The sequence below is a fragment of the Macaca fascicularis genome, chromosome 1, assembly GCF_037993035.2.
Source record: "Macaca fascicularis isolate 582-1 chromosome 1, T2T-MFA8v1.1".
Lineage (NCBI taxonomy): Eukaryota > Metazoa > Chordata > Mammalia > Primates > Cercopithecidae > Macaca > Macaca fascicularis.
In genome coordinates, this window is record NC_088375.1 from 27,235,965 (window position 1) to 27,262,950 (window position 26,986).

The following is a 26,986-nucleotide window of genomic DNA, read 5'->3' on the forward strand; positions in this document are numbered from 1 at the left end:
TTCCTTCCCCTCTCTAGCTACATTCCTTTCAATCTGATCAACTTGTCCAAAGATCTGGTTCTTTTCTTCTACTTGAAAAGTATTTCTGTAGTAAGCGCGTATGTGGGGCTGGAGAGGACACAACTCAACAAGCCTATAAACTGCAAGGACTTATGGGGGAAAGGGTGTGGGTGAGGACGCTGGTACCACAGAGCCCATTTCCAGCTTTTTGTGGCTTTGCCTTCTGACAGCAAGGGTAGATGTGGAGGGGTGGGAGGACATTAAAAAGGGAAATTGTCTGATAAGAATTACAACAGTTAGTGGATTGCACACCGCATGGTACCTTCCTGCTCAGCCCACATTTGGGTATTTCACTTGATGTGCACCCGGCAGTAAGAGGAGAAAGTTCAGAGTAAACAAAGAACTAAAAGCAGAAGGGAACTGGAAGGTCACAGGAAGCCGCGGTGAGTGGCAACCTCCTTGCTGTGAAACACCCAGAGGCAGGACAGTATGGAGCAATGAACTGTAATCTGTGCCCTGCACCACCCAGGCTTGCCTGGAAGAGTTTCAGTCACTGTGATCACTGTCCTCAGGGATTCCCAGTTCTTCCCACAACTTCCCAAAGTTGTGTGGACTTTGTGATATGTCCAGACTTCAACATAGCCAGGATGAGCACTTAAGGGGCAAGGTCACAGCCCCACCTTGTTCTCTCCAGACCCAGCTCTGAAGGTGCACCGAACCCTAAGTCTAGGGGCTTACCATCCTCTCTGGTGCCTGGGGATGAAGGACATTCAATTCTGCTGTTTATTTGTTTGTTCATTTATTCATTCATTCATTCATTTACTGTTGACCTAGCTTAACAGTGGGGTGTGTGTGTGTGTATGTGTACGTGTTTATGCTTTTGTGTGACCTGAATAGCGAGTGGTTTCCTTTTCATAAAAAATGTGTATCTGCCTGCTTTCACTCAAACGTTGAAAGTATATACAAAGTGAAAGGTATGGCAAATAATGTAGAACTGTCTAGTCTTTTACCCATTTAACTTGATTATTAAAATTGGATATACATCATAAAAATATTAATTGCATAGGGGGAAAAGTAGATGGAGAAAATATTGGAAGTATTCATACCAGAAGCGTAACAGTGTCTATTTTAGGGTAGGAGTATTTAAGAGGATATTTTTTCATTTCTTTATTATATTTCTGCAGATTTTTTATAAATGAAAATCTTGCGTTTAAAAAGCAGCCTTTTCTACAAAAGTTAACTAAGGAGTTGAATACATTGGGGGGAAAAAGATTGGAGAATATAAAAAATATACATCTATCCTTCAATAGCCACAAACATGGATGACTAGAACCGGTTCCAGTTCATACAAGATGTCACAACACTGACAGAGCACACTGGCTTGTTAAAGAGCAAGTGCAAGTCCGGGCACGGTGGCTCACACCTGTAATCCCAGCACTCTGGGAGGCCGAAGCAGGCGGATCACCTGAGCTCAGGAGTTCAAGACCAGCCTAGCTAACATGGTGAAACCTCATCTATACCAAAACAACAAAAATTAGCTGGGCATGGTGGCGGGCGCCTGTAGTCCCAGCTACTCGGGAGGCTGAGACAGGAGAATTGCTTGAACCAGGAAAGCAGAGGCTGCAGTGGGCCGAGATTGTGCCATTGCACTCCAGCCTGGGTGACAGAGTGAGACTCTGTCTCAAAAAAAATATATATATATATATTTATACATCATATAAATATATATTTATACATCATATAAATATATAAATATATATTTATACATCATATAAATAATATATACACATTATATAAATATAAAAAATATATACATTATATATATTTATACATTGTAGAAATATATATATTTCTAATGTAGAAATATATATATTTATACATTGTAGAAATATATCTATTTATACATTATAGAAATATATATATTTGTACATTGTAGAAATATATATACATATATATATCAAGTACAATGCAGATAGAATATTTATACTGAATCCACACATTTCTTTCTTCTGAGAATCCTGTAACCTCCAGTACACAGATTAGTTTTTCTCTTTTTTCTATCACTCTTCACCTATTCTAAGTATATTTCTCCAATTTTATACAGATCTTGGAGTGTTTGCAACTGGGTACTTATAAATTCTACCCCTCCCATTTTACCATTATGCCCTGTGGTCCCTAGAAGTGCCAGACCAGCCTTGGGGCAACCACGCTGAAGCAATTTTTTTCCCACTTGGTCTTCTTTCCAGATACCATTTTTGGCCAGGTAAGAAGAGTTCACCTGGTTTGTGACAGGAGCCTTCAGGTCTGGGCAAAGACCCTGACAAAGAGTTAGCAAGGGCCATGCCCTACTGCCTATGGCCAGACATCCTGACACTTGTGTTATCTGCCTAGCCCCCAGAGGCATTTTCATTTGGGATCCTTGGGTTACAGGACAAGACGATGAGAGTATTTATTAATTTTCCAGTCCATTTCAAGGTGGATCTTACAGTTGTCACCTCTAAAATCCAGCCTTTAAAAATACTGCCTACAATTGATTTCCAAGATGTTAGAAAGAATATATTCTTACCTTGGCATTCTGGAGGAACAGAATTCCAGTTTCCAGTAGCCAAGCACTGTAGCACACTCGCTCCCACCAAGAGTAAGTCTTCATTGCAGGTGAAGCTGCAGACTGACTGGTACCTAAAGGCACCAAAGGGGTGGGAGCAGTTCACCTGAGCCTCATTTGGAACTGGGAGATCCTGGCACTGCAAAGCTAAGGGGTGAGGAAGTAAGGAATAAAGAAAGAGTAATACATATGTACTCATTGATTTTTGAGCCATTAACTCTTTCTAGTGTCAAGAACAGGGATTCCTGAATTGGGCTTAACATAGAAGACAAGAAAAGGTGTCATTTAATTATAATGGCACATGAAGGATTTTAGTAGGAAATGCTAAACCTTTGTTAAGCATCTTGGCAACATGTATCAATAATTTTTAAGCTAAAATGCTTTTGGACCCAAGAATTTATGCTAAGTGTGTAATCATGATGCATACCAAAAAGTCTATTCAGAGATTTTTATGATGACATTATTTGTAAGAGCGGAATATTGAAAACAAACACAAATGCCATTAATTGGGGGTGGAAAATTAATGATGGTGGATCCATGAAAAAAATGTTAAAGGTCACTAAAAATAAAACACTTTAACTTGAAAGATAGGAGAGAAGTCCCAATGTATGATGTTAAATAAAGAAGCAGAATAAAAATTGTAATATACACCGTGATCTCAAAGATGTAAAATAAATAACCATATATGAAGAGAGCACATGTATTCCATGCATTGTCTCTTCTCGTCTTTAAAATGGTAGTAATAATTGTAACTACCTCATAGGGTTAGACTGAGATCATGGAAAGTGCTCAATGAACATTAGCTGCTATTATTAGTAGCAGTGGTAATAGTAGCAGCAGTAGTAATAGATAGTAATAATATCATTAAGGCTTTGCATCACATGCAGACCCTGAGTTCAGGGGTGGTAAACATTCAGAAGGCCTATGAAGGGAGTTACTGAGACCACATCTCTGGATACTTAAGAGAATATCCAACTATCTTTACTTGATTAGACATTTACCTTCCTGGAGACAACAATGGCTTGAATAATCCCTTATGATCCCTTTTAAGTGTGTCAAAGAGCTCACTGTGTCTTTTTCTCCCAGATGACATATACAGTGCATTCCATAACTCAGCCTAGGTCTCAGCATCATGGTGCACAGCCATCTATTCTATTGCCTTCTTATTTTTTTTATTTTTTTATTTTTTTGCTTTTCAATTTTTTTATTACAGTAAAATTTACATAGCATGAAATTTACCATTTACCTTGTCACCAACATTAAGTGTACAGCTCAGTGGTATTAAGTACATTCATATTATTGTGCCACCATCACCATTATCCATCTCCAAAACTCTTTTCATCGTCTCAAACTGAAACTCAATATCCATTAAACCACAATTCCCTATTTCCCTCTCCCCCTGAGCCCTTAGCAACCACCATTCTACTTTGTGTCTCTATAACTTTGACCACTCTAAGTTCCTCATATGAGTGGAATCATACAGTATTTGTCCTTTTGTAATGGCTTATTTCACTTAGCATAATGTCTTCAAGGTTCATTCATGTTTGTGGTATATGTCAGAATTTACTTCCTTTTTAAGGTTGAATAATATTCCATTGTAAGTATGTGGAATACTTTTCACTTATCCATTCATCTATTGATGGGCGTTTTCGTTGCTTCCACATTTTAACTGTTGTGATTAATGCTGCTATGAACATGGGTGCACAAACATCTCTTCAAGACCTGCTTTCAAACCATTGCCTCATTTTAAAATCAAGGTATACTTAGACCCAGGGGAGTCACATAAATTGCTCAGATATCTCAGTAAATGAAAACACAAAATGTCAATATTACACTTTTGGAACATGACTTTAGTGTGAGGTACTCCTCATAAAAAAATAATAATTCTGTGAACCACCCCACCCCCAAATGAGTGCCTTAATATAAGAGCAAACTATTAGAAACCTAACATATTGAAAGAGGATCATTTTGTCAAATCAGACCATAGACATATGATTTATAAGGTAACATATCATCATATTCATTTTCCCTATAAATCTTACAAGAGTTTTAAAGTTGCATTTACACACACTAATTCACAACTACTAGTGAGGCAGGTAGGTAAAGCAGATAATAGTAGCCCAATTTTACAGAAGATACTAAGCCTCAGAGTCTAAACCACTAGCTTAAGGACAGGAAGTGACAGGACTGAACTACCCTTCCTCATTCCATGCTATTCCTCATGCATGATTTCTTCCCCCAAGTCCCATCTTCTTCATTCCAATGCACCCTATATGTGTCAATCAGTGCAACCCTCACCTTGATTATACTATAGTGGACATGTTGTGCCTAAGACTGACTTCGCTCACCATTTCATCTCATCTCTGGTCCCAAGCACAAAGGACACGGCACATAGTAGGTTCTCAGTGAATATCTGATAAAGAAAGGCATGCCAGTGCTCAGTGCAGATGCTGATGCCTCGAATGAGCTGAGACACACAGAAAAACGTTACCACTGTTACAGTACCTTGACAGACTGGGGCTGGCGCTGTCCACTGTCCCAAGTTATCACACCGAACTATATCAGCTCCTCTCAGCATGAAACCTTCAGCACAGCGGAAGCTACAGTTGGTATCATACTGAAACGCTCTCAAGGATGGAGAGCAATCCATGCTTCCGTGGACAGGACTCTCCAGCGGCTCACACGAAATAGCTAAGTGGAAAAGATACCTTCTAAAGCCGGGTAATGGAAGGGCTGGGTTCTTCCTCAGAAAAAATTTCTGGATGCTACATCTTTCCTGTCCACATTTTCGGTATGTTCAGAACCCTAAAACCTCCATTTTCCAAAAGAGAGACTGCCTGGAACACCTTCCCATGCTCCTCTTTGCCTGACTCACTCTCACCTGCCCTTCAGGTCTCGGCTTAGACTTCCCTTTCCTTAGGAAGGCCTCCCTTCCCACCTTAACCAAGGGTAGGAGCCCCTGCAATGTGCTCCCACAGCCTCTGTTCTTGTGCTGTTCATACATGATTGTCATTCTTCCCCATCATACCATGGTCTCCTCGAGGTTGGGCTCAGTCATTCGTAGGTTTATTCTGGAGCTGAGCAGAGTGTTTTGTATATTGAAAGTGCTCATTAAATATTGACATTATCTGTGAAATTGAATCTGTAAAGAGTATATACAGGAAAACGCTGGACTTGTAGGAAAAAGCTGGACTAGCATAGCTTATTGTTGACACTGTTACCTAGTCCTATGAAATGATCGCGACCGGACTTTGTCTCTAGAACACAGGATGTCATCGTAATCAGACTTCAGTTGCCAAGCGAGTGCAGCCAAAGTGAATTCCTGAGCACAATTAAGCCCTGAGTGACCTCAGTTCTGATAAAGATTGGTTTCCTCATGCTCCTCCTTGATAAAGCATTTTATCTCCAGGCTATTCTTGAGGCTTTTCAAAGTGTAAAGACCACCTCTTTGCTCTGGGCTTTGACCTCTGGTTTTTACAGAATCAGAACATTTAAGAACGAAAAATCTGGCTGGGCACAATGGCTCATGTCTGTAATCCCAGCACTTTGAGAGGCTGATGTGAGTGAATCACTTGAGGTCAGGAGTTTGAGACCAACCTGGCCAACATGGTGTAACCCTAGTCTCTATTAAAAATACAAAAATTTGCCTGTAATCCTAGCTACTTGGGAGGCTGAGGCAGGAGAATCGCTTGAACCTGGGAGGCAGAGGTTGCAGTGAGCTGAGATCATGCCACTGCACTCCAGCCTGGGCAACAGAGAGATTCTGTCTCAAAAAAACAAAAACAAAAACAAAAACAAAAACAAAACTCTAGTGCTTCTCTCTTCTCTCTTACCTTATAGGAAAGAAAAGTGAGGTTCAGAAGTGTTAAGTGCTAGGTAGTAGCAGGGTTGGGCTTGTAATCTAGGTCTGGGAATTCACTAATCTAAATTTCCTATTCTCCCATTACCACTGTCCGCCTTATAAACTGAGGGTGTGAGGCAATTGCACAGAATTGTTTGGTGGAATTGTGTAATTGCCTGGGATTGCATCACACACTCTTTTTCAATGCAATTTTCCTTCCTTTGCTTCTTTGTCAAAAGCTACCTTCAAAGACTACATAGGGAATCACTCTCTTTAGCCACCTTAGCCACTGCTCCCAACTCCCTCTCAAGTATAGGACATGGTCCTATACCTCAGATATATCAGTAGAGCAGAAGCTCTATGCTAGGTACTTTATACATGCTATTTAATTGTATACTTTTAATTGTATACTATTTAATTGTACTTAATCCTCACAAGCACCTTGCAATTCTCAGCTCCATTTCACAGATGAGAAAACCGTGGTTCCTGGAGGTTGAAGAGCTTGCTCCAGTGCAAGAACTTAGAAGAGATCACCCTGACACTAAGAGCCCTTGGCCTCTCTACCATGCCATGATTCCTTCTTGGACAGAATGGAGGTTGCTAATGAAAAATCCTACCCTCACAGGTTGGCAAGGGTGCAGACCAGTGTCCAGAGCCAATGCAACGGAGCGTGTCCAAGCCCCTCACTCTGTAGCCGAGCTGGCACTCAAATTTACAGTTGGAGCCATATGCAAAAGCAGCGAGTGGATGAATACAGTCCATGGTTCCTTTGCTGGGGGCTTCCAGGTGCTGACACTGCACAGCTGGAGATAATAACCAAGGATAAAGAGAAAGGTACTGAGAAAGGAGAAAAGGCACAGATAGAGAGCAATAGTGGAACCACCTCTGAAATGGAGGTGGAGCTAGCAAGATGTGAAGGTCAAGAGACCCTAATGATCTTTGTCCAGACTTGGATTACCGGTTCCCAGGGTGACCTGCGTCTGTTAAAAACAAAGATTCCTCCAAGCTGTATTCTTAATGTCCTCTATTCCCTATACTTCTATCAACCTGTCTCAGTAGGTCTTCTAGTGTCCACTTACAGATGTAGAGGCCACCCTTTCTGATCTTATGTGGAAACTGTGAATCAGGCCATTCTGAAACTGCCTGTGGTTGTGAGTTTGGGGAAAGAAAGGAATTTTTTTTTGCTTTCTCATCTCAGATGAACCCAATCTAGCTGAATGGCAGGTAGGAAGAGAATTAAATTTTGGCAATTCAGGCCAGCTTCTCCATAAGCTGGTCAGTTTCATCTATGCACTAAGTGAGGACTGGGTGCAATGGACATTATACATCCCAACTACCTGAAACTCACCTTTACACACTGGGGCTGGGGCTGTCCATACCCCCGAGGCTGTGCATTGCACCACTTCTGGTCCAACTAATGCAAATCCCTCTTCACAACTGAAGCCGCAGCTAGACTGATGCTGGAATGCTTTTGCAGAATGAAGGCAGGTCATGTTTCCTCTTTCAGGAATCTTCAGGGGTGGGCACTGGGCAGCTAAAAACAACCACAGAATAATAGGGTGGATCCTTGGACAAATTTTGTCCATCACCTTGGAAGCCTTCAAATTCTGCAGCAGTCACACCTTCCCAAAGTGGCAGGCAGGGTGATGCACTAGAATGGTTCAATGGTATTTTCAATAGCTGTTTGGAAAGATCTAAACACCCTTGTTTTTCATGTAGAGAAGTTAGGTAAAATTATCAAATTAATAATACTTAACCCCTAAGTCCTCGTCATTGTACTCTGTTTACTTTACAATTAACAAAGGGAAAGGGGAGGGGTCCTTTTGTAATGTTTTGGCCTAAGAATCAACAATTAAACTCACTAAGTCACTCTACCTGTAAAAAAATACCATGAAAATCGAAATTAATGTTACTCTGGTTGACAGTTAACAGTGATAACCAGAATTTTCCATCTAACATAGATGGTCATTATAGCTCGCATTTTTTAATGAAGAAAGCTCATTCCATCCTCTTCTCCCCAAAAATTCTATGTCAGTGAGGATGAAAAGAATAAGGTCTACATACCTAAACACTGCGGAGGCTTATGTGTCCAGATTCCAGAAGCCAAGCATTCCAGCTTGCTGGGCCCATTTACTTGGTACCCGTCAGCACAGTGGAAGCTGCACTGCGAGTTAAAAGAGAAGTTTCCCAGAGGGTGGCTGCAGTTCATAAGCACGTGTTGAGGGAGCTCAAGTTCTCCACACTCTGTCACTGCAGGAGACAAAATAGTGATTTTTATTTTCCATGTAGAATTAACAGCAATGTCAGGTTTGCTGAAAGCTGTAACTACTTATGTAACCCTCAACGCTAATTTTTTAAACTTCTAACCCAAGCTATCCATCTCTATTTGGTCCCTTTATGTTGGCTGTGTCTTGGGAAATAGTCATTCTTTCACAAGTTTTTACTTCAAACAAGTAAAATTAGCTTCAAAGTGTTCTGTTGGTTTTGCTTCCTTTCCCTTTCCCTTTTCTTTTTTGAGATGTATGAGTCAATGTTTTCTCCCAAGAATAAACTGTTTTTACCTAGAGTGTATGTCTAGGGACACTGAGTGGAGAAGACAGATGATAGAGGGGGGTTAGTACCATCCTATTCTCACTGGAGAGCCTTCAACATGGTTTATTTACTTCTTGGCATCATCTCTAGCATAAAACCAAAATAATATCAACAAAATAGAAGCCTCACCATATTCACATTCTGGCCCATAGAATCCAGGGTAACAGGAGCAGGTGTAGTTCCCGATGGTCTCGAGGCACTCTCCTTGTTTGCTGCAGGACATGTCCTGGCAGGAGGCTGCATAGATATGGAAAGGTCAGAGTCATGAACATTCACCGATGAGAGGAAAGGCTGAATTCTCATTTTGACCATAGACTCATCCCCTCTCAGGTAGGACTGAGCTAGCCAGACAAGAGAGAACCACAGTATCTTCTAGAGAGCCAACATGTTCCCTGTGAAAAGCATTGTAGGGGTCTGCTGGAGTATTGCATGGCTCCCATTTCATACTGGCATTTAGTGTTTCCTAAGGAGGGTACTGCTGTGTGTGGACACAGAGGGACAAATGGAGCCACTGACAGATGTGTGGACAGAGAAACTCTATGTGGTACAAAATGGGTTGTGGTTTTCAAACCAAGTATTGTTTTATTATGGAAGCCCCAATGTCACATATTACAGCATTGAGGTTAGGCACCAGATGTGGGGCGTGGGGTCACACAAGTATGATATGAATCCTGGCTCTGCTGCCTACTTGCTGTGTGACCTTAGGCAAGTAACTTCTCTGAGCTCAGCTTGCCCAGGGTTAGGGCCTAGACCCTTTCATCTTTCATTTGCTTCAAATCTATGTCCAGAATCCTACAGTGGAGAAACAGAGGAGCCAAATGAGATATTTAAGACCTACATGGTAAACGACAATCTTATGAGGTGATGTTTCATGAGTCTAAATATAGCAGGCCAAGATAGTGCTGACTATGGCTGACCTGCCATGTCCTCCTCACCAAGACAGTGCCACTCAGGTGACAGAATAGAGCAGGGCCAGAGTTTCTTTCCTGCAAGAAAGTATTTGAGGGTATGTGCACTTGATGAGAATTAGTATTAGAATTGATACTTTTAAAGCACTGAGAATGTTTTTATTAATGAGGTCATATTTGGGGCAAGGTCTGTGGCTGAACTGTTTTCTGGTGATTATTTCCTCTGCCTTAAGCCCTGTCCACATGCTGGTTCACTTGGAAGTATATTACAAAAGGATATCCACATGTCATATGTGGATATGCTGTGCTACATGATCTCTATGTTTCCTCTCAATTCTGAGATACTAAAATTCTATAAACCAAGCAAAGTTCTGTAGGAAGAAGTTCCTATGGCAGTCAGTGAATTTGGTGAAGCTGCACTGAGACACTGGGAAGGGTTCAAATAAAGAGAATATGTAGGAGGTAATAGCAGCTAAATAGATACAGGTTTGGTCCACATCGTATTCACCTTACTCCCTGACCTTAACCCCACCAATGTCTTAATGCCTTACAGTAGCAACCCTTGCCTGCCCTGTGTTCTTGGAGCATACAAATGTTTCCCCAATTATAGCTTCCTTGGGATCTCAGAACTCCAGGGGAAAGAAGAGACAATGCTCTGTATTCTATCCCATTTCAGAGTTTCCTGAATAGACAGGTTAGCAATTTGTCTATTCCTTTGGATCTCCAGGGAGAAGAAGATTTATTCATGATGATTCAATGAATAAATCTTTTTTTGATAGCATGCTTTGAGGTCTAATAATTACTGACATGTAGAGAATTATTCCAACAATCAAACTTAATTTCATATTACAGTATATGTATTTCTCATCTCCCACGGATAACTGATGCTTCTCTGCATCCTTTACATCTTAGATGGCAAAATGGCATCAATGGGAGTGGCTGCTTAGAGTACTGTGTCGGTGGACATAAAACCCATCTGTGTCAGGTAAAGTTGTACTAATTAGTGATGTCTACCACTGTTGCGAGTTAGAGGAGTGGCATCATTTATGCCAGTAATTTTCAATCTTGTTTCTATCTTGCAATTTTTTTGGTAAGCTTTATTGAGGAAGACTGTCTTGCAGAAATGGATCTTGAAGGCTGGGTGAGAAGCGGAAGTAGTGGCATATTGAAACAGCTAGTGGAAGTCTAGGTTATCTGATAAGAGATAATTCTAGGGAGGCATAGCCCGGAAAGGGGTAGAGAGCTGACTGGGAGAGCAGTAGGATGAGCTAATATCCTGGTAATGTCCATCCTGATCCATGAATATATGGTCATTAATCAATGTATTTATACATAAATGCACTGTTTATAAAGTAGATCTGATTATATGATAATGCATTCATGGATATGTTTTGCCTCCGCTAGGAGGCTTGGGGAGAAGACGGACAATGTAGAAGGTTTTCTTTATTCTATGTATTCTGTTCCATACATGTACTGTTGAGGGCTTCTGAGGGACAGGTGTTTAAAATCTAAAGAATTCAGAATATGTATGGCAGATGATTTATCGAAGAAGCTTCAGAGTACTTAGAACCTTCCTGCTCAGGGCAGTCCACACCATCCTTGGGCACAGTGTTCATGTGCTACAAAGGACAGAACCGGCCCCTCTAGACAGGGAAGCAACGTCAGAAAGAAGGACTCAGCTCTGACACTAGGCTCATGACTACAGGAAGACCAAGCTTTCAGGAATGTCTGCTTACTCTGGTAGTGGGAAAGTTGACAATTAAAATACACTCGAAGTATTTCACCTTCAATTATTTCTTTCCTGCCCACTCCCCAGCACTACCCTCCCACCAAAGTTCAATGGATCTAAAGGTATGTTGTTGTTGAAGAGAAACTGTAAAGCATTTATAATCTTTGGTTATATTCTCAAATTGTTTCATAAAAATGTAGAGCAAAGAATGTGGTAGTTTATATGGCTAAAAAACACCAACTTTGGAATCAGCATGAGTGTGAAACTGGCTCCACCATCAAGTAGCTTAGAAACTTGGGCAGATTACTTAATAGCTCTGAGCCTTTCCCTCATCAGCAAAGTAAGAGTAATAGAAAAATGATTGATGGAGTTGTCATGAGGACTAAATGTGACTAATATTAAATGAACAAATGACACATGAACTAAATAAACTAATAACACAATGCCTAAAGCATACTGACATTCAGTAGGCATTAGTTACAGCTGTGTCACCTAGGGGCTGGGCTAAATTCCCTTCCAATTTATACTCTCTCTTATACCAGGCACAGGGGTAAACAAAAGCTCTAGACCTAAAATTTGGGAGACTGGTTTCAGGTCCTCACTTTGCTTCTGTCCTGCTCCATGGCCTTGAGAAACTAAAACCTCATGAGTGTCCTTTTTATCAGTTATAAGATGAGACAGGTGAGCTGGATGATACTAAAATTTCCCTCTAGTTTTAAGCAGCCAGTTTTCTCTAATTCTGATCTTATATTCTTCAAGGTGCTCAATCATGCTGACTGACTAACAGTTCACTCCTTGATTTCATGCCCTGCCTTTGTACCTTTGTGTTGACTCAGTGATTACTTTGGCCAACCGGAGAAGGCAGGTTTTTTAAACAGAAAAGTTTCAAAGTAGAGAAGGCCCTACCTGTGTAACACAATGCGTGCTTTTTCTTCAAGCAGTGCTCATCATTCCACTTGCCAGGGGCTGACGGACTCTTGATGTAGATCTCCACGCAGTCCTCGTTGTTCCTTTTGTTGTTAGGTTCATTATCAGCCCAGTTCTCAGCCTCTTTAGAGAGAGCCTTTTTGGTTCCCACCCAGGTCCATGTCTTATTGCTCTTTCGGATCCCAATCCAGTAGTAGGTGCTGTAGTAGGGTAGGACCTCATTGAGGTAATCAATTTCCTTTTTATTCTGGATGGCCACTAAGTCTGTATAGCGATTCTGGCAGTATTTGCGGGAAGTATTCCATGAGTATGCTTTTGTGCTGTAATGATAAGTCCACGCTGCCACTTCTTTCTGGTTTGTTAGTTCTAGAGTAAAGGAGAGTGTGTGCCAGGTTAGCAACCCTCACCAAAAAGAAGCTGTGACCCCAAGTATGCCTCTGCATAGTCAGATGTGTTTCTGACCAGAACATGAATACCTAAAACATGACTAGTTTATGTCTAATGTAGTTGTTTGAAGGAAAAAGAGTGGTTTCCACCTTTTGCTTAAAAGTGTGAATGAAGTCAGAATAGGAAAATGTCATCTTCTGAGGATCCTTGATGTTAAAGATTTGGAATCATAAGATATCAAAGTTGGGAGGGACCCTGGAAGTCATCTAATTTACTCCTGTCCTTTTATAAAAGAAGGAGACGTAAGTAATTTGCCCAAGCTCAGATTAAATGACACAAAAATGTCTTAAAGGCAGGCTCTACCTCTTCACGTGGAAAATAACATGCTTTATGACCTGGAGCCTACCAGCTGGTCCAGACTCATTGCCCACCATATTTACTTTCTCAGAAAAACAGAATTCCTACTTCCTTGAATTTGCACATGTTCTCCCCACTATCCTGGCTGTTCTCTCTTCTTATGTCTGGTAAACTTTACTCCCCCTACTCTCCATGGCTTTCCCAGATGGACTCTGTGTTCCTTCCTCCAGGCTCCCACAGCACCTCATCCCTGCCTCCATTGCCCTCATTGCCATGTATAGTAATGTCTGTTTCTTTGATACAGCCTACATCTGCCAGGTTGTAAATCTCCAATGGTGTTTTGTTTTTAGCTTTGGATCCTTAGCACTGAGCCTAGAGTTTAGCACTTAACAGGCCTTCAATAAATACGTGTTGAATGAGTGAAACACAGTAGGTTTGTGGCAGAGCCTGGGTAGGAAATCAGGTATCCTGATCTGCAGTCTTATAGTCGTTCCATTCTTCTTGGCTGTTTCTCTTTTATTAACTACTCTACTTCCTCCATGTCTGCATACTCACTTATTAACATAGGGCTCAAAACAGCCCTTTTTCACAAGTGTTTTTGATACCAAATGAAATAAAGAATGTGCCTTTCAAAAGTATAAAGGTACTACAGCACTGTTACCATAGCCTGTGGGAGTCCACCCGGGGCAGGAGAGGCCAGTTCCCGCATGAAGAGGTGTACAAAGCAAGCAATCAGACCTGGAAATGGGTTTGTTTCCTGTTTATTTAGAGGCTTGTTTCTATCCAACCCTCTTCTCTGCTGCCTGCATGAGGGTTAGTCATGCTTGTACCTCCCTTGCTGACATTTCCAGGACATTGTTTTGCCTTAAAAACTTCATTCTAATATAGCCAGGGCTGCATTATGACTTTCATAGACTTTAGGCAACTTTGCCTATGTAGGCTTCTTTCTTCATGCTAACATATTGAAAATTCTATTTTGCAACTGCACTGATACAAAGATGAATATATCACTATATATTAAAACATTTTCTTTGACTTCAAATAAAATAATTCTAAAAGACATTCAAACATATTTGTGGGTCTCTAAAAATTGTGTGGGTCTGTGTCTACTATGCCTAATGGAGAAATTGGTCCTGGATATATCATTTTAAGTTCTTTGCTGTGCCCTTTCTACCAATCTGATGGTGTTGGATACATTTGTCTTCCAGCAATCGGCACCTGGACAGTTTTCCCATGCCTCAAATCAACTGGCTACAATCCGTAAAGTTCTCACACATAGCTCTGGGCTCTACCGTAATTACTTGGGGCTAAGAAAAAAGTTAGCATCAAGTTTACCAGAGATCAGGGCACTGAAGCAAAGGAGTCGGGCAATTCCAAAGACCACTCTCCGGAATCTCTGATACAAGATGGCTTTTTGGCAGCTGGCCTGAAACAAGAAGAGAAAACTTTCTTTTAGTATCCATACACCACCAACATGGCCAAAAATAATTCTAGTTAACAATCATTATGTTGAAGTATAATTGCGCCAATTTCCATTGAAGAGTGGTTCAAGCCTTCTGCTTCCTTCTTGCTTCGCATTGCCCTGCTTCTAAGTTCTACCCTGGATGGACACTGTAGCAAGGCTGGGGACAGAGTTCATTTCTTCATTCATTCAACAAATATTTATTGAGTAGCTTGTGCCACCAATATTTGTATTTTAAGATACATTTTCAATGTGTATGGAAGAAAGCTAAACACATTAATATGGCTGTAATTATAATAAAAAACATTATTATAGAGGTCACATGAGAACTTCCTGACCCACACAAATAATGTCTAACCTATACTTTAAGGTCCAGAGCATCAACTAATTGTGTTATGCTATGCCATCTATTTTGTATTTTTGATCTTTGTTTTATCTTCTTGCTTTTTCATTTCTGCACACATCTACAATACTATTCAATGTTTAATATACATATGTATGTATATATTTAATATTTCTTAATATATGCAGTAAACTTATTCCCCTTGGATCTATAGCAACTATTATTTCTCATGAACTCTCTTCTGTTGGGCTTTCATCAAATATATGAATATTTTTAAAATGTTTTTGGGGCCGGACGCAGTGGCTCATGCCTGTAATCCCAGCACTTTGGGAGGCTGAGGTGGGTGGATCATGAGGTTAGGAGTTCAAGACCAGCCTGGCCAACATAGTGAAACCCTGTCTTTACTAAAAGTACATTTTTTAAAAATTAGCCAGATGTGGTGGTGGGTGCCTGTATTCCCAGCTACTCAGGAGGTGGAGGCAGGAGAATCACTTGAACCGGGGAAGAGGAGGTTGCAGTGAGTGGAGATCACACCACTGCACTCTACCCTGGGCGACAGTGTGAGTCTCCTTCTCAAAAAAAAAAAAAAAAAAAAAAAAAAAAAAAAAAAAAGTGTCTACTGTACCTATTGGATAAATTGGTCCTGGATATATCAACTGAGTTCTAGTGATGCTTATCTTCTCCGACTTCCTCATGTTGCACTTGAAAATACTGAAGCTTGGAGCATCTAAATAACACATTCAGAATGACAGTAGCAGAGCCTGACTTTGAAACAAGAGCTCTTTCCACTCTACTTTTTTTTTTAATTTTTATTTTTACCTTCATTAACCTCCAGGCTTCTAAATCCATGCTGCATTGCTGTTGTGGATGGTAGAGTGTGTGACATGACTAAGCCTAGTTGCTACATTGGTTCCCCTCCAAAGCCACTCCAACATTACCATCGACATAAAAACAGTGCATTTGCTATGCATTTGCAGTTTTGTCACTATCCCAGTCAGACTGCTACCTAAAATCTCTCCTGTAAAAAAATCCCACATTGCCATAGACCACAATTTGGTTTGTGACAATTTGCTGCGGGGTTATGTATGTGTTCGTGTGTCTAGACCCAGTGATAGATGATGTAGTGTGCATGGAATGGTGTGCAGTTGTGTGTGTATTCCTGTGTCACGCCCCAGTGACAGATGATGTAGGGTGCATGGAACAGTGTGGGGTTGTGTGTGTGTGTGTGTGTGTGTGTCATGCCCAGTGATGGATGGTGTAGGGTACATGGGACAGCGTGGGGTTGTGTGTGTGTTCGTGTGTCATGCCCACTGATGGATGATGTAGGGTGCATGGGACAGTGTAGGGTTGTGTGTGTGTGTGTGTGTGTGTGTGTGTGTCATGCCACAGTGACAGATGATGTAGGCTGAATGGGACAGTGTGGAACTGTGTGTGTATGTGTGTGTCATGCCCCAGTGATGGAGGATGTAGGCTACATGGGATGGTGTGGGGTTGTATGTGTGTGTGTGTGTGTGTGTGTCACGCCCCAGTGATGGATGATGTAGGGTGCATGGGATGGTGTAGGGTTGTATGTGTGCGTGTGTGTGTGTGTGTGTCATGCCCCAGTGATGGATGATGTAGGGTGCATGGGATGGTGTGGGGTTGTGTGTGTATGTATGTGTCATGCCATAGTGATGGATGATGTAGGGTGCATGGGATGGTGTAGGGTTGTGTGTGTGTTCATGTGTCATGCCCCAGCGATGGATGATGTAGGATGCATGGGATGGTGTGCAGTTGTGTGTGTGTGTCACACCCCAGTGATGGATGATGTAGGGTGCAAGGGATGGTGTGGAGTTGTGTGTGTGTGTCATGCCCCGGTGATGGATGATTTAGGGTGCATGGGACTGTGTGGGGTTGTGCATGTGCTCGTGTGTCATGTCCTGGTGATGGATGATGTAGGGTACATGCAATGGTGTTGAGTTGTGTGTGTGTGTCACTCCCAGTGATGGGTGATTTAGGGTGCATGGGACATTGTGGGGTTGTGTGTGTGTGTGTGTGTCATGCCCAGTGATGAATGATGTAGGTGCATGGGACAGTGTGGAGTTGTGTGGTGTGTCACGCCCAGTAATGGATGATGTAGGGTGCATAGGACAGTGTGGAGTTGCATATGTGTGTGTATGTGTGTTTGTGTGTGTGTGTGTGTGTGTGTGTGTCATGCCCAGTGATGGATGATGTATGGTGCATGGGACAGTGTGGGGTTATATATGTGTGTGTGTGTATGTGTGTGTGTGTGTGTCATGCCCAGTGGTGGATGATGTATGGTGCATGGGACAGTGTGGGGTTGTGTGTGTGTCATGCCCAGTGATGGATGATGTAGGGTGCATGGGACAGTGTGGGGTCGTGTGTGTGCATATGTTCGTGCACTTTTGACTACAGCCTGACCAGATACCAGGGAGAACTCAACTCAAACCAGTTGATGTGCAGAGAGCAGAGTTATCTCATAAGCCTAGAACTTTTCATCTGGGAGCTTCTGAATCTTTGCTTTGGTAAGTAGGCATATTTTGTGTTCTTATAAACTGCTGATCTCTGCAGGACCTATGATTAAACACTGAGAGTATCATGACGTTATGATTTATGGTGCTGTTTATTTGCACAAAAAGTAGAGTGACAGATAATCCCTTAGTGAGAAACTAACCCCACTGCTTTCTCTGAATTGTGTTGTGTCACAAGCTGTTGTTACGAACACATTTCAAAGTGCACCATTCCAAATGCTGAATCAGAAATCTTCAAACCAGGATAAGGCTGACTTCCCAAGGGTTTCACAAGCAAAGAGAGTGTTAATTAAATCTATATTCAGATTCTCAACTTTCACATATATACTTTCTTAAAAACAATTTTCCTAAAATACACCTTTCTCCTGCTTTACAAGAGAAATATTATACCTTTTACTAATTTCTTATTTATTCTAGAGCTTTGCCCTTGGATATAAATACATTCGTATGCCAAAGATGATTCAAAATATTGGTATAGGTATTAAGAATTTGAATATTTTAAATGATATTGCAGCAAATCCTTTTTCAAGTATGGTGATTTCCATTTAGTTCCTTTCATCAGCTTTGAGGGAGCACTCAATTAAGTTGTCAGCTTTGACTAAATTTTCATATTAAATCACTATGTAATTTGGGGCATATAACTTGGAAGGACTTCAAGGAATTGAGACATTGCTACAATAAAACTTCTAATTCCATTTACTTATTCATATGAATGAAGTTTCTCAGGTTTAAATCCTTGAAAATGAAATATGGGAATAATATTGATGCTAAACTTGTTGGATTTTGTTGATAAATAATATTCATTTATGGATATATGAACAAATAGGGGAAAGCTCCTCCTCTCTTAGAGACCAATCTTCAATAGTAATTTAAATACAAAGGTTTAAATTACTTGTCAAAACTTGTAGTATATTTACCTTAGTTTATTTAATTGTGTACTAAAAGTAGCTGTCATGCTAACTCAATAGAATAGAAAAACATTTTAACACATAGAGACTTATGGTTGTAGAAAATTAAAATTTTATATTATATTTTTATTTTGCAAAGAAGTACAATAATCAAGAAAATACTTTAAGCTTAAAATGTGTTGTCTTAGGCTAAATAATGTAGAAGTGGGATAGAAATAAGTATTCAAGGAGAGAAAAATGAATAACATAAAATTTCTTATTACTAAGAGTCTGCTTGTGGTCTTTTAAGTGATGAGGATTGCAGATCACGCTAGTACTTTATTCCATTGGATAAACTTTAAGAAATTATGTAACAATTTTATTTTTAAAGTCTAATTTTTGTAATACATTGGAAAATCCAATCTTCTTTTGCTTTTAAAATTTGGGATAAAAAATTGTAGCTTTCCACTTAGAAAGGTGTAAGAGGTAACGTAGTGCTCCAGGATATTTTTGGAGGTATAGGAGCAAAAATATTGCTGCTGAAGAGCACAACTCTGCAGGCTTCATGAAGGGACCTAAGTGCTTGTCTCTGAACCTGGGCTCTGCCTCTACTCAGGCAGATTGCAGGACGAGTGCAACGATTTTAAATTTAGTGGTAATCTTCCTGTGGAAGTGGTTTTCTCCCTGAACAGAGTATTTCTAGGGATTTCCCTGGCTTTGGGGCCAGCTCACAAGAGTGTGTGGGGCGGGGGAGTCGGCGAGTCTCCTAGTCTCCCATCACAGTGGTCAACTCTACCCACTGTTTCCTGTTTTGGCTTGTTTGTTTAAACTTTTAAATAAGATGTGGTTTAAACAAAGTTTCCAAAAAGAGATGTTTCCCATTTAACCTGTTTGTTCGTTTGTTTACACTTTTTTTAAGCAAAATTTCGTCAGCAAATTCTGTACCACACGAGACAAAACAGAAAGTGAGAGAGAGCGAGAGAACTTGTTTTAAATATTTTAAAATTTTAGAGGACTGGTACAGTGCTTCCGATAAGGGCACAACATCTAAGAAAGGAAAATGCAAGTCAGTGTGCATCCCCTGCTTTAATCTGACATAGTTTTCTGTTTCCTTGCATCACCAAATACCAAGATTCACCTCTTATGGTCTCTTGTGGGAGACCATAAAGGTCACTTTCAAGCTAACTTAGCATTTATCTGCTGTTCTGCAGTAAGTCTTCAGATCATGAATGCCTAAGATGGGGCGGCCACCGCTCCCCACCGCTGAGACTCAATGAGTGTAAATGATTTGCCCAAGCTTGCTCACCTGAATGTACATAGGGTTAACACAGTAATTCTTATTCTTCCAGGGCTTATGCATTTTCAAAATCTGATAAAAGCCATGGTCAGACTTCTTCAAAACATATGCATACTTGCAGTATTTTAGACAATCTCAGATGGTTCATGACCTACTAAATCTGTCCATGTATAATGGGGCCCGAGTTCAAGATTCTGTGTTAACTGTAAGGCAACTGACAAGGATTTTGTGTGCAGGTGTGGAGAATGGATGATGTTTAAAAATCTTCTTCGAGTAACAATCTTCCTCTGAAACCTGCTTGGGGTGGGCAGGCCTTCTCACACCTGCTCCTACTCTGCATTATAGTCTTCAGGATGCTGCTCTGTCCTGTGTCACTAAGCAAGTTAAGTACGAAAACAAGAGGAAATTCCTCTCTAGAAGCATCCATATGCTCTGCTAGTCTTTGATGTGCTCTGGAAGCCTGGTTCAACTGGAAGTTGCTGGAAAGGAGTCAGAGACTCGGTCATTAGAATAACATCCTGTGCCTCTGTAAGCCTTCATTAAGCACCATGATTATCTTTAATTTTACTTTAATAAAGAACTAGGCTGGGTGGGGTGGCTCGGGCCTGTAATCCCAGCACTTTAGGAGGCCAAGGTGGGCAGATTGCTTGAGGTCAGGAGTTCGAGAACAGCCTGGCAACGTGGTAAAACCTCGTCTCCACTGAAAATACAAAAATTAGTTGGACATAGTGGCGCATGTCCGTAGTCCCAGCTACTTGGGAGGCTGAGGCAAGAGAATCGCTCGAACCCATAAGGCAGAGGTGGCAGTGAGCCAAGACACTCCAGCCTTGGCGACAGAGTGAGACTCTTTCTCAAAAAACAAAACAAAACAAACAAAAAAAACTAATAATGATTGCAGGGTAAAGAAAGAAGCAGAGAGAAAGTGGAATAAGCAAATGCCTTGACCTAACTTTTCATAGAAGGAGGTACCAGAGGCTAGTAGGTGTCCCATGGCTTGCCACGTTCCAGGTGGCTTACAAAGTGGGCAGGAATAGTGCCACAGAAACGAGATCCTGTTCTCTTTGTCTACATTGTAGACCACAGTTTTGTGCTTTTAAGAAGGCAGAATCAAACAATGTCCCTCCCTTGACCCTTTGTCCTCCTGCCCATATCAGCCCAATTTCTCTCCTTCCTCTATAGCTAAACTTTCTTAACTTGCTTGCCTCCCCTTTACTCTCCAGCCCACTGCCCCATCATCCTAGCAAAGTGTTCCTGCAAACTTCATTGCTGACATCCTCATTACCAAACCAAATGAAGACTTTCCACCCTTATCTTCCTTGACCTTTCTGTAGCAATAAATACCACTACTTCCTTTTGCCTAAAATGCTTCCCTTAGCTCTTCTGTTGTTCTTCTGCTCTAATGTTTGAGAAACTTTTCTGAGTCTTCTGAATCTACCTCAATCCTCTGCCTTCCCTTGCAGAGGTAAGGGTTTCTCTAGGTTCCCACTTCCATGGCCCTATTCTCTTCTCATTCTTCTGCTTTACTGGAAAGTAAAGATGACCTCCTTATGGTCATCTGTTTCCAATGTCCTCTAATCAGCATCTCCATTTCTGAATATTCTCTTGAGCAGGAGGTCCACAATTTAAATGCACGACAAACATGTGAGTATACAACTGAGGAAGCTACTGACAGAGGCTTCTCAAGGGCAAGGACTATTACTCACTCAGGTCTGAATCCCCAGCCATGGTAGGGCACATACTTAATGCTTAATAAACATTTTATGGATAAATGAATGAATGAATAATGGCAGAGGAATGACTGAAAGTAAGATAAAAATATGCTAAATAGAAAAATGTTGGAAAAATACATAATAATTATAACTGAGTGTATTACTTTTACATTAGTGATAATATCTAAGTGAACAAATAAAATGGTGAAGACGGACATAATTCCAGTCCTCATAGAATGCACATTCTATTGGTAGATATGACAATGAAACAAATACTAATAACTACGCAATAGTACTAAGCAAGTAAACATGAAAAATATTAATAGAATATAGCCATAAGCGCTAGGTAGGAAATGAAACTTATGTGATAGAATGACTGTGTCACTATGTTGGTCAGGAACGTCAGGGAAGACCTCTTTAATGAGATAATGTTTAAGTGGAGAGAAGAATGACAAGAAACCAGTCAGTGAGAAGCAGGAAGAAGAGCATTAAAGGAAGAAGAAAAAGCTATTTCAAAGGCCTTAAGGTGGAAGCAAACTGCAGTGTGTTCAAAGAACATGAAGACATTAGTGTGGCCAGAATGGAATGAGCAATGGAGAGAAAAATATGAGATGGGGGTAGTGACAGATCACATCAGGCTTTGGGATCCAAAACAAGCAGATGAGATTTTATTCTAAGGGCAACGATAAGCCAAGGGAGGTTGGGCAGGGTGGCTCACACCTGTAATCCTAACACTTGGTGAGGCCAAGGCAGGCAGATCACTTGAGTTCAGGAGTTTAAGACCAGCCTTACCAACATGGAGAAACCCCATCTCTACTAAAAACACAAAAATTAGCCGGGCATGGTGGCACATGCCTGTAATCCCAGCTACTCAGGAGGCCGAGACAGGAGAATCACTTGAACCTAGGAGACAGAGGTTGCAGTGAGCTGAGATGGCGCTACTGCACTCCAGCCTGCTGAAGATTGGGAGGTCCTCGAGTTTAATTGAAAATGTAGTTTGAAACCAGATCTTGTGGGTCACAAATACCAGTTGGCAGAAGGGATCTAATTGCAGGGTTCTGAACAGAGAAGTATCATGAACACATGCACTTAATGGTGGTATGATTTTTTTCGGGGGGCTGGGGGATAGGGTCTTGCTCTGTTGCCCAGGATAACATGCAGTGGCATGATCTGGGTTCACTGAAACCTCCACCTCCCAGGCTCAAGTGATCTTCCCAGCTCAGCCTCCTGAGTAACTGGGACTACAGGCATGTACCACCGCACTCAGCTAATTTTTTGGTAGAGATAAGTTCTCACTATATTGCCCAGACTGGCCTGGAGCTCCTGGGCTCAAGCAAAACTCTTTTGTTGGCCTCCAAAAATGCTGAGATTATAGGGGTGAGAGTGGTGCGATCTTTTTTTTTTTTTTTTTTTTTCTCTTCAATGAGTTAGAATCAGGGAGATTGCACTGCAAAAGAAGAGGCTATTGCAATGGTCCAGTGAGAGTTAAAGAGGGACTGGTTTGGTCTGGCATCAGTGGGAATGCAAATGGGGGAGGTGAATATGAGAGTCATGGAGGACGCAGAACTATACAACTTGTTGGTAGCAAAGCCCAGATGTTACAAGCTATTACAGCTAATACATTAGTTCCCTTATGTTTCTGGATGATGGTTGTGGTAGTGGTGTGGCACAGATATGAGTAGCCCAGCTTAGGGGTGGAAAAAGAAATACAGTGAGAAAAGAGGTTGTCTCTAAGCCAAAGAGCAAATTATGAATATAGACAGGAAGGGACCTAGGACATCAACATTTAGAATCCAAGCATATACTTAATTTAGACTACTAATTGCCATTATTTTGAGTAAACTATTAGCATTAAAAATAAAGTACCATACTTAAATTTTTAAAAAAGTCATTGGATCGGAGATGAGTTATATCTCTACAAATAGTAAGGATTTGCTCTGCATTTGACTTCATAAAGTTTCAGGTTTACTTTTCAATCAGAGAGATTAGACACCTTGAAGACAATATAACGAATGTCATTTATAAAACCACTGTGTACCTACTCTCTAGGGTTAGATCCAGGGTTTTTTCTAAGCACAGCTTTTTATGTAGTAAGTCATTTTGATTTTTGAGGATTTGATTAATAAGCTTCTACTTAAAGATCTCTGAAGATGCACATTCTAAGAGCTGGTGGCCAGCCCAGGAGAGTCTGAACTATTTTAGTTGCATTTTGAAAAACAGGTAATGAAAAGAAGAGTAAGGACTAGAAGCCACATAGCTAAGGTGGTTAAAAGGTATAAATGGAAAATAATCCAGACCTGCTCCTTAGCCCACTAAAACTTTTTGGTTTGTTTTGTTTTGTTTTGTTTTGGAGACGAGTCTTGCTCTGTCACCCAGGCTGGAGTGCAGTGGCATGATCTCGGCTCACTGCCACCTCCACCTCCTGGGTTCAAGAGATTGTTCTGCCTCAGCCTCCTGAGTAGCTGGGATTACAGGCGCATGCCAACATGCCCAGCTAATTTTTGTATGTTTAGTAAAGATGGTGTTTCACCCTGTTGGCCAGGCTGCTCTTGAACTCCCGACTTCAAGTGACCCATGCACCTCAGCCTCCCAAAGTGCTGGGATTACGGGCATGAGCCACTGCGCCCAGCCGTAGCCTGCTAAAAGTTTGACAAACATCAATGCAATTTAACTATAAGTTCCCAGTCAAGAGTTACTCCTCTGAGATCTATCTGATTGAAAACACCCCACCAGAAAAACCTTATCCTCATTTTCTCAGGTCCTAAAAGTTAATTAAAGCCACTCTCTGAACTGGAAGCAAAACTTACAGAGGGGCTTCTGAACACAAAGCACAGGAGGCAATCGAGAAAGGTTCTGATCGTGGGATCCACACGGAGGTCTGGGAACCTCCTGTGGTTGTCTCTGAAGGTTGGTGTTTATGTGGATGTTTTTGCTTTCATCTGAGAAAGACAAGTTGTAACTTTCATCAAAATCTCAAAGAACTCTATGATCCAATAATTATGTTCATACCTTTGAAATACAGAAGGATACCAAGGAGAGTAGAAGGGAGGAAGAACTGCTCATTTAAGTTAACCAATTCAGAAGTATGACATGCAAAAAGATAAGACAAAAGTAACTCATATCCTCATGTCATTGTGGTTCAAACTTAGGACAGGCTCAAACTCCTTCCTCTTCTCTTTATCATACTCTCATTCCTGTTTTCCCCAACACGGAACCCCACATTATAAGTAGTTGAAAAGTGTGCTATAGTAAAGCAAAGAAGTGGGATGAATCAGATGTATGCGGTACTTTTTTCTGGAGTCCCACAGAACGGTGCTCAAAAACAGAGAGCTGCCTGTTTCCTCCACAGCCACAGACTGCAGGATTTCAGACCCTGGGACTACGTGGGATACTCTTGGAAAGTCTGGGGAAAATTAGAAGTAGCCTAACCATGTGCATTTTATCTAGGTGCATATAACATTGCTGAGTTCAAAATGCCTAGCTATCCTTGGATCTTTCCTGAATCCTAAACCCCACCATTCCTAAGATTGTTCTTTTTCTTCTAACAATAATGGCTAACATTTACTAACACTTACTATGTGTCAGGCTCAGATCTGGATGCTTTTCAGCAAAATCTTATTTAATCCTCATGATAAAACTATAGAGTATTATTACTATATCCATTTTATAGAAGAAGAAACTGAGTCATTAACAAGATTGAGACTTAGGGCAGAAATGGAAACTATGTGTATATTCCAGATCAGTCCCAGAAGATTCATAGGCTCACAGAAAGAAATGGGAGGGATGGGGATGAGAAACTCTTCCATTGTAAGCTTGTCCCAGGGCAGTTGCCCAGTCTTCCATTTATTTCATCATTTATCCCAGACAGAAGTGCAGTCTTGGAAAATGGGGTGACAGGTTTACCATGATCTACTCTCAGAGAGCCCCTGTAGATTCCAGTAGGAGGAACAGCAGCTGCAGAGCCAGAGGACAGGACCCAGATCCCAACATCATGTAGCCTAACAGTGCAGCTTAGATAAAACAAAGCCTCTGTAAGCCACAATGACTTCATTTGTAAAATAGAAATAGCAACCTCAACTCACAAAGATGTTGGGAGGGTCAAAGTGGACAGCAAGTTTAAAAGCACTCACAAAATCTAATAGGCAATTCAACATAAAACTCCATGGCTATCGCTGTTCCTCACTTTCTGAAACTTTACCTGCCTGACTTAGTCCCAAACCACTCCAACTCACTTCAACCACTTCCCATGCAGAAAAAAAATAAACTCACCATCTCCTCTGCGACTCTGCTGGTTTTCTGCCTTCCGCCCAACCTGGACTTCTTATAATCTCACTGCCTCCCCTCAGTGTCAGGCTGTTTAGAAAAACAACTTCCTATTCACATTCCAGAAACTCACCACAGCCCTTCCCATGAAGTTAGAATGTTGATAATGCGAGGGTGATGTTGGCAGCTTAGAAACAGTGGTTGCCAAGAGGCAAAGGGGTCACCCCCTTCCATGGGAGATGGTCTGGAGACAGGGCAAGGTGAATCATTCCTGCGCTGAGCAACGTGGTAACAGTACATACACAAAGGTTTCCTTTGATTATGATATAAGCCCCAATTTAAAGTCGTACATTTGGAAAATATGCTTTGAATTAATCATAATGTGATTTTCCAGTGCCCATTTTCCAGTTGTCGTGAAATGTCAGTGAATGTTTACTATTCCAGCAGCCTTCTGAGGGAAAGGAGCAAAAATAGTAGCACAATAAAAATTAGAGAGAAAAGGAAAAAGCCACTAACGGTTTTCTGGCACTTAGGGAAGTTTACTGGTAAGTTTCAAAATGACGTATTAAATAGACATAGGTCACATGAAAGAAATTCTGCTTCTTATAGCAGAAATAAAAAGGTATACAAATAGATACCTTTTTATTTTCCTCTTCCCATGGAATATGTAGGACCAAAAAGCTGTTGGCATAGTAGTTAAGACTTGAGCTATGCTGTTAAACAGCCTGAGACCCATCCCGGCTCTGCCTCTGGCTATCCACTGGGCAAATTACTTAAACTCTCTATGCCTCTGTTTCCTCAACTGTAAAATAGAATAACAAAATTTGTCTCACCGGGTTGTTGTAGAATCAAATGAGTTAATATGTAGAGAGTGATTGAAATGACACCTGGCCCACAATTGACGCTCAACAAATGTTAGCGATTATTACTACTTTTCAGATTAGATCTCAGACAGCAAAATCAAGTATCAGGTATTTAGTATCAAGTCAGAAAGCCATAACTCCTATTTATACTCTCAGAATTCTATTGTGTAGTAGTAGGTATTATTCTTCATTCACTTCATGATGGTTACAGCTTGTAAATAGGCATCTCATGGATAAATTTAAAATGGAATGAAGTAGAAACATTGGAAGAAAGTCTAAAGGTAA

The 26,986-nt window shown here is 41.0% G+C and overlaps 1 protein-coding gene across 5 annotated transcripts in view; it reads right to left on the minus strand.

Moving 5' to 3' along the window:
• The window catches only part of SELP (selectin P), a 42,062-nt gene extending 16,137 nt beyond the window's left edge, over positions 1-25,925 (minus strand). For 4 of the 5 annotated variants that reach the window (XM_074008196.1, XM_065523115.2, XM_045392487.3 and 1 more), the window contains exons 1-9: positions 25,845-25,925; positions 14,682-14,772; positions 12,582-12,968; positions 9,168-9,275; positions 8,511-8,696; positions 7,795-7,980; positions 7,064-7,249; positions 5,111-5,296; positions 2,567-2,752 (exon numbers count right to left, since the gene is read on the minus strand). In XM_074008196.1, the coding sequence (XP_073864297.1) occupies positions 2,567-2,752; positions 5,111-5,296; positions 7,064-7,249; positions 7,795-7,980; positions 8,511-8,696; positions 9,168-9,275; positions 12,582-12,968; positions 14,682-14,772; positions 25,845-25,847 (1,519 nt within the window). In that variant the 5' untranslated portion in view covers positions 25,848-25,925. The remainder of the gene's footprint in view (positions 1-2,566; positions 2,753-5,110; positions 5,297-7,063; positions 7,250-7,794; positions 7,981-8,510; positions 8,697-9,167; positions 9,276-12,581; positions 12,969-14,681; positions 14,773-25,844) is intronic. The other variant, XM_065523140.2, reaches the window with a different exon arrangement.
• Positions 25,926-26,986: the final 1,061 nt, after the last annotated feature.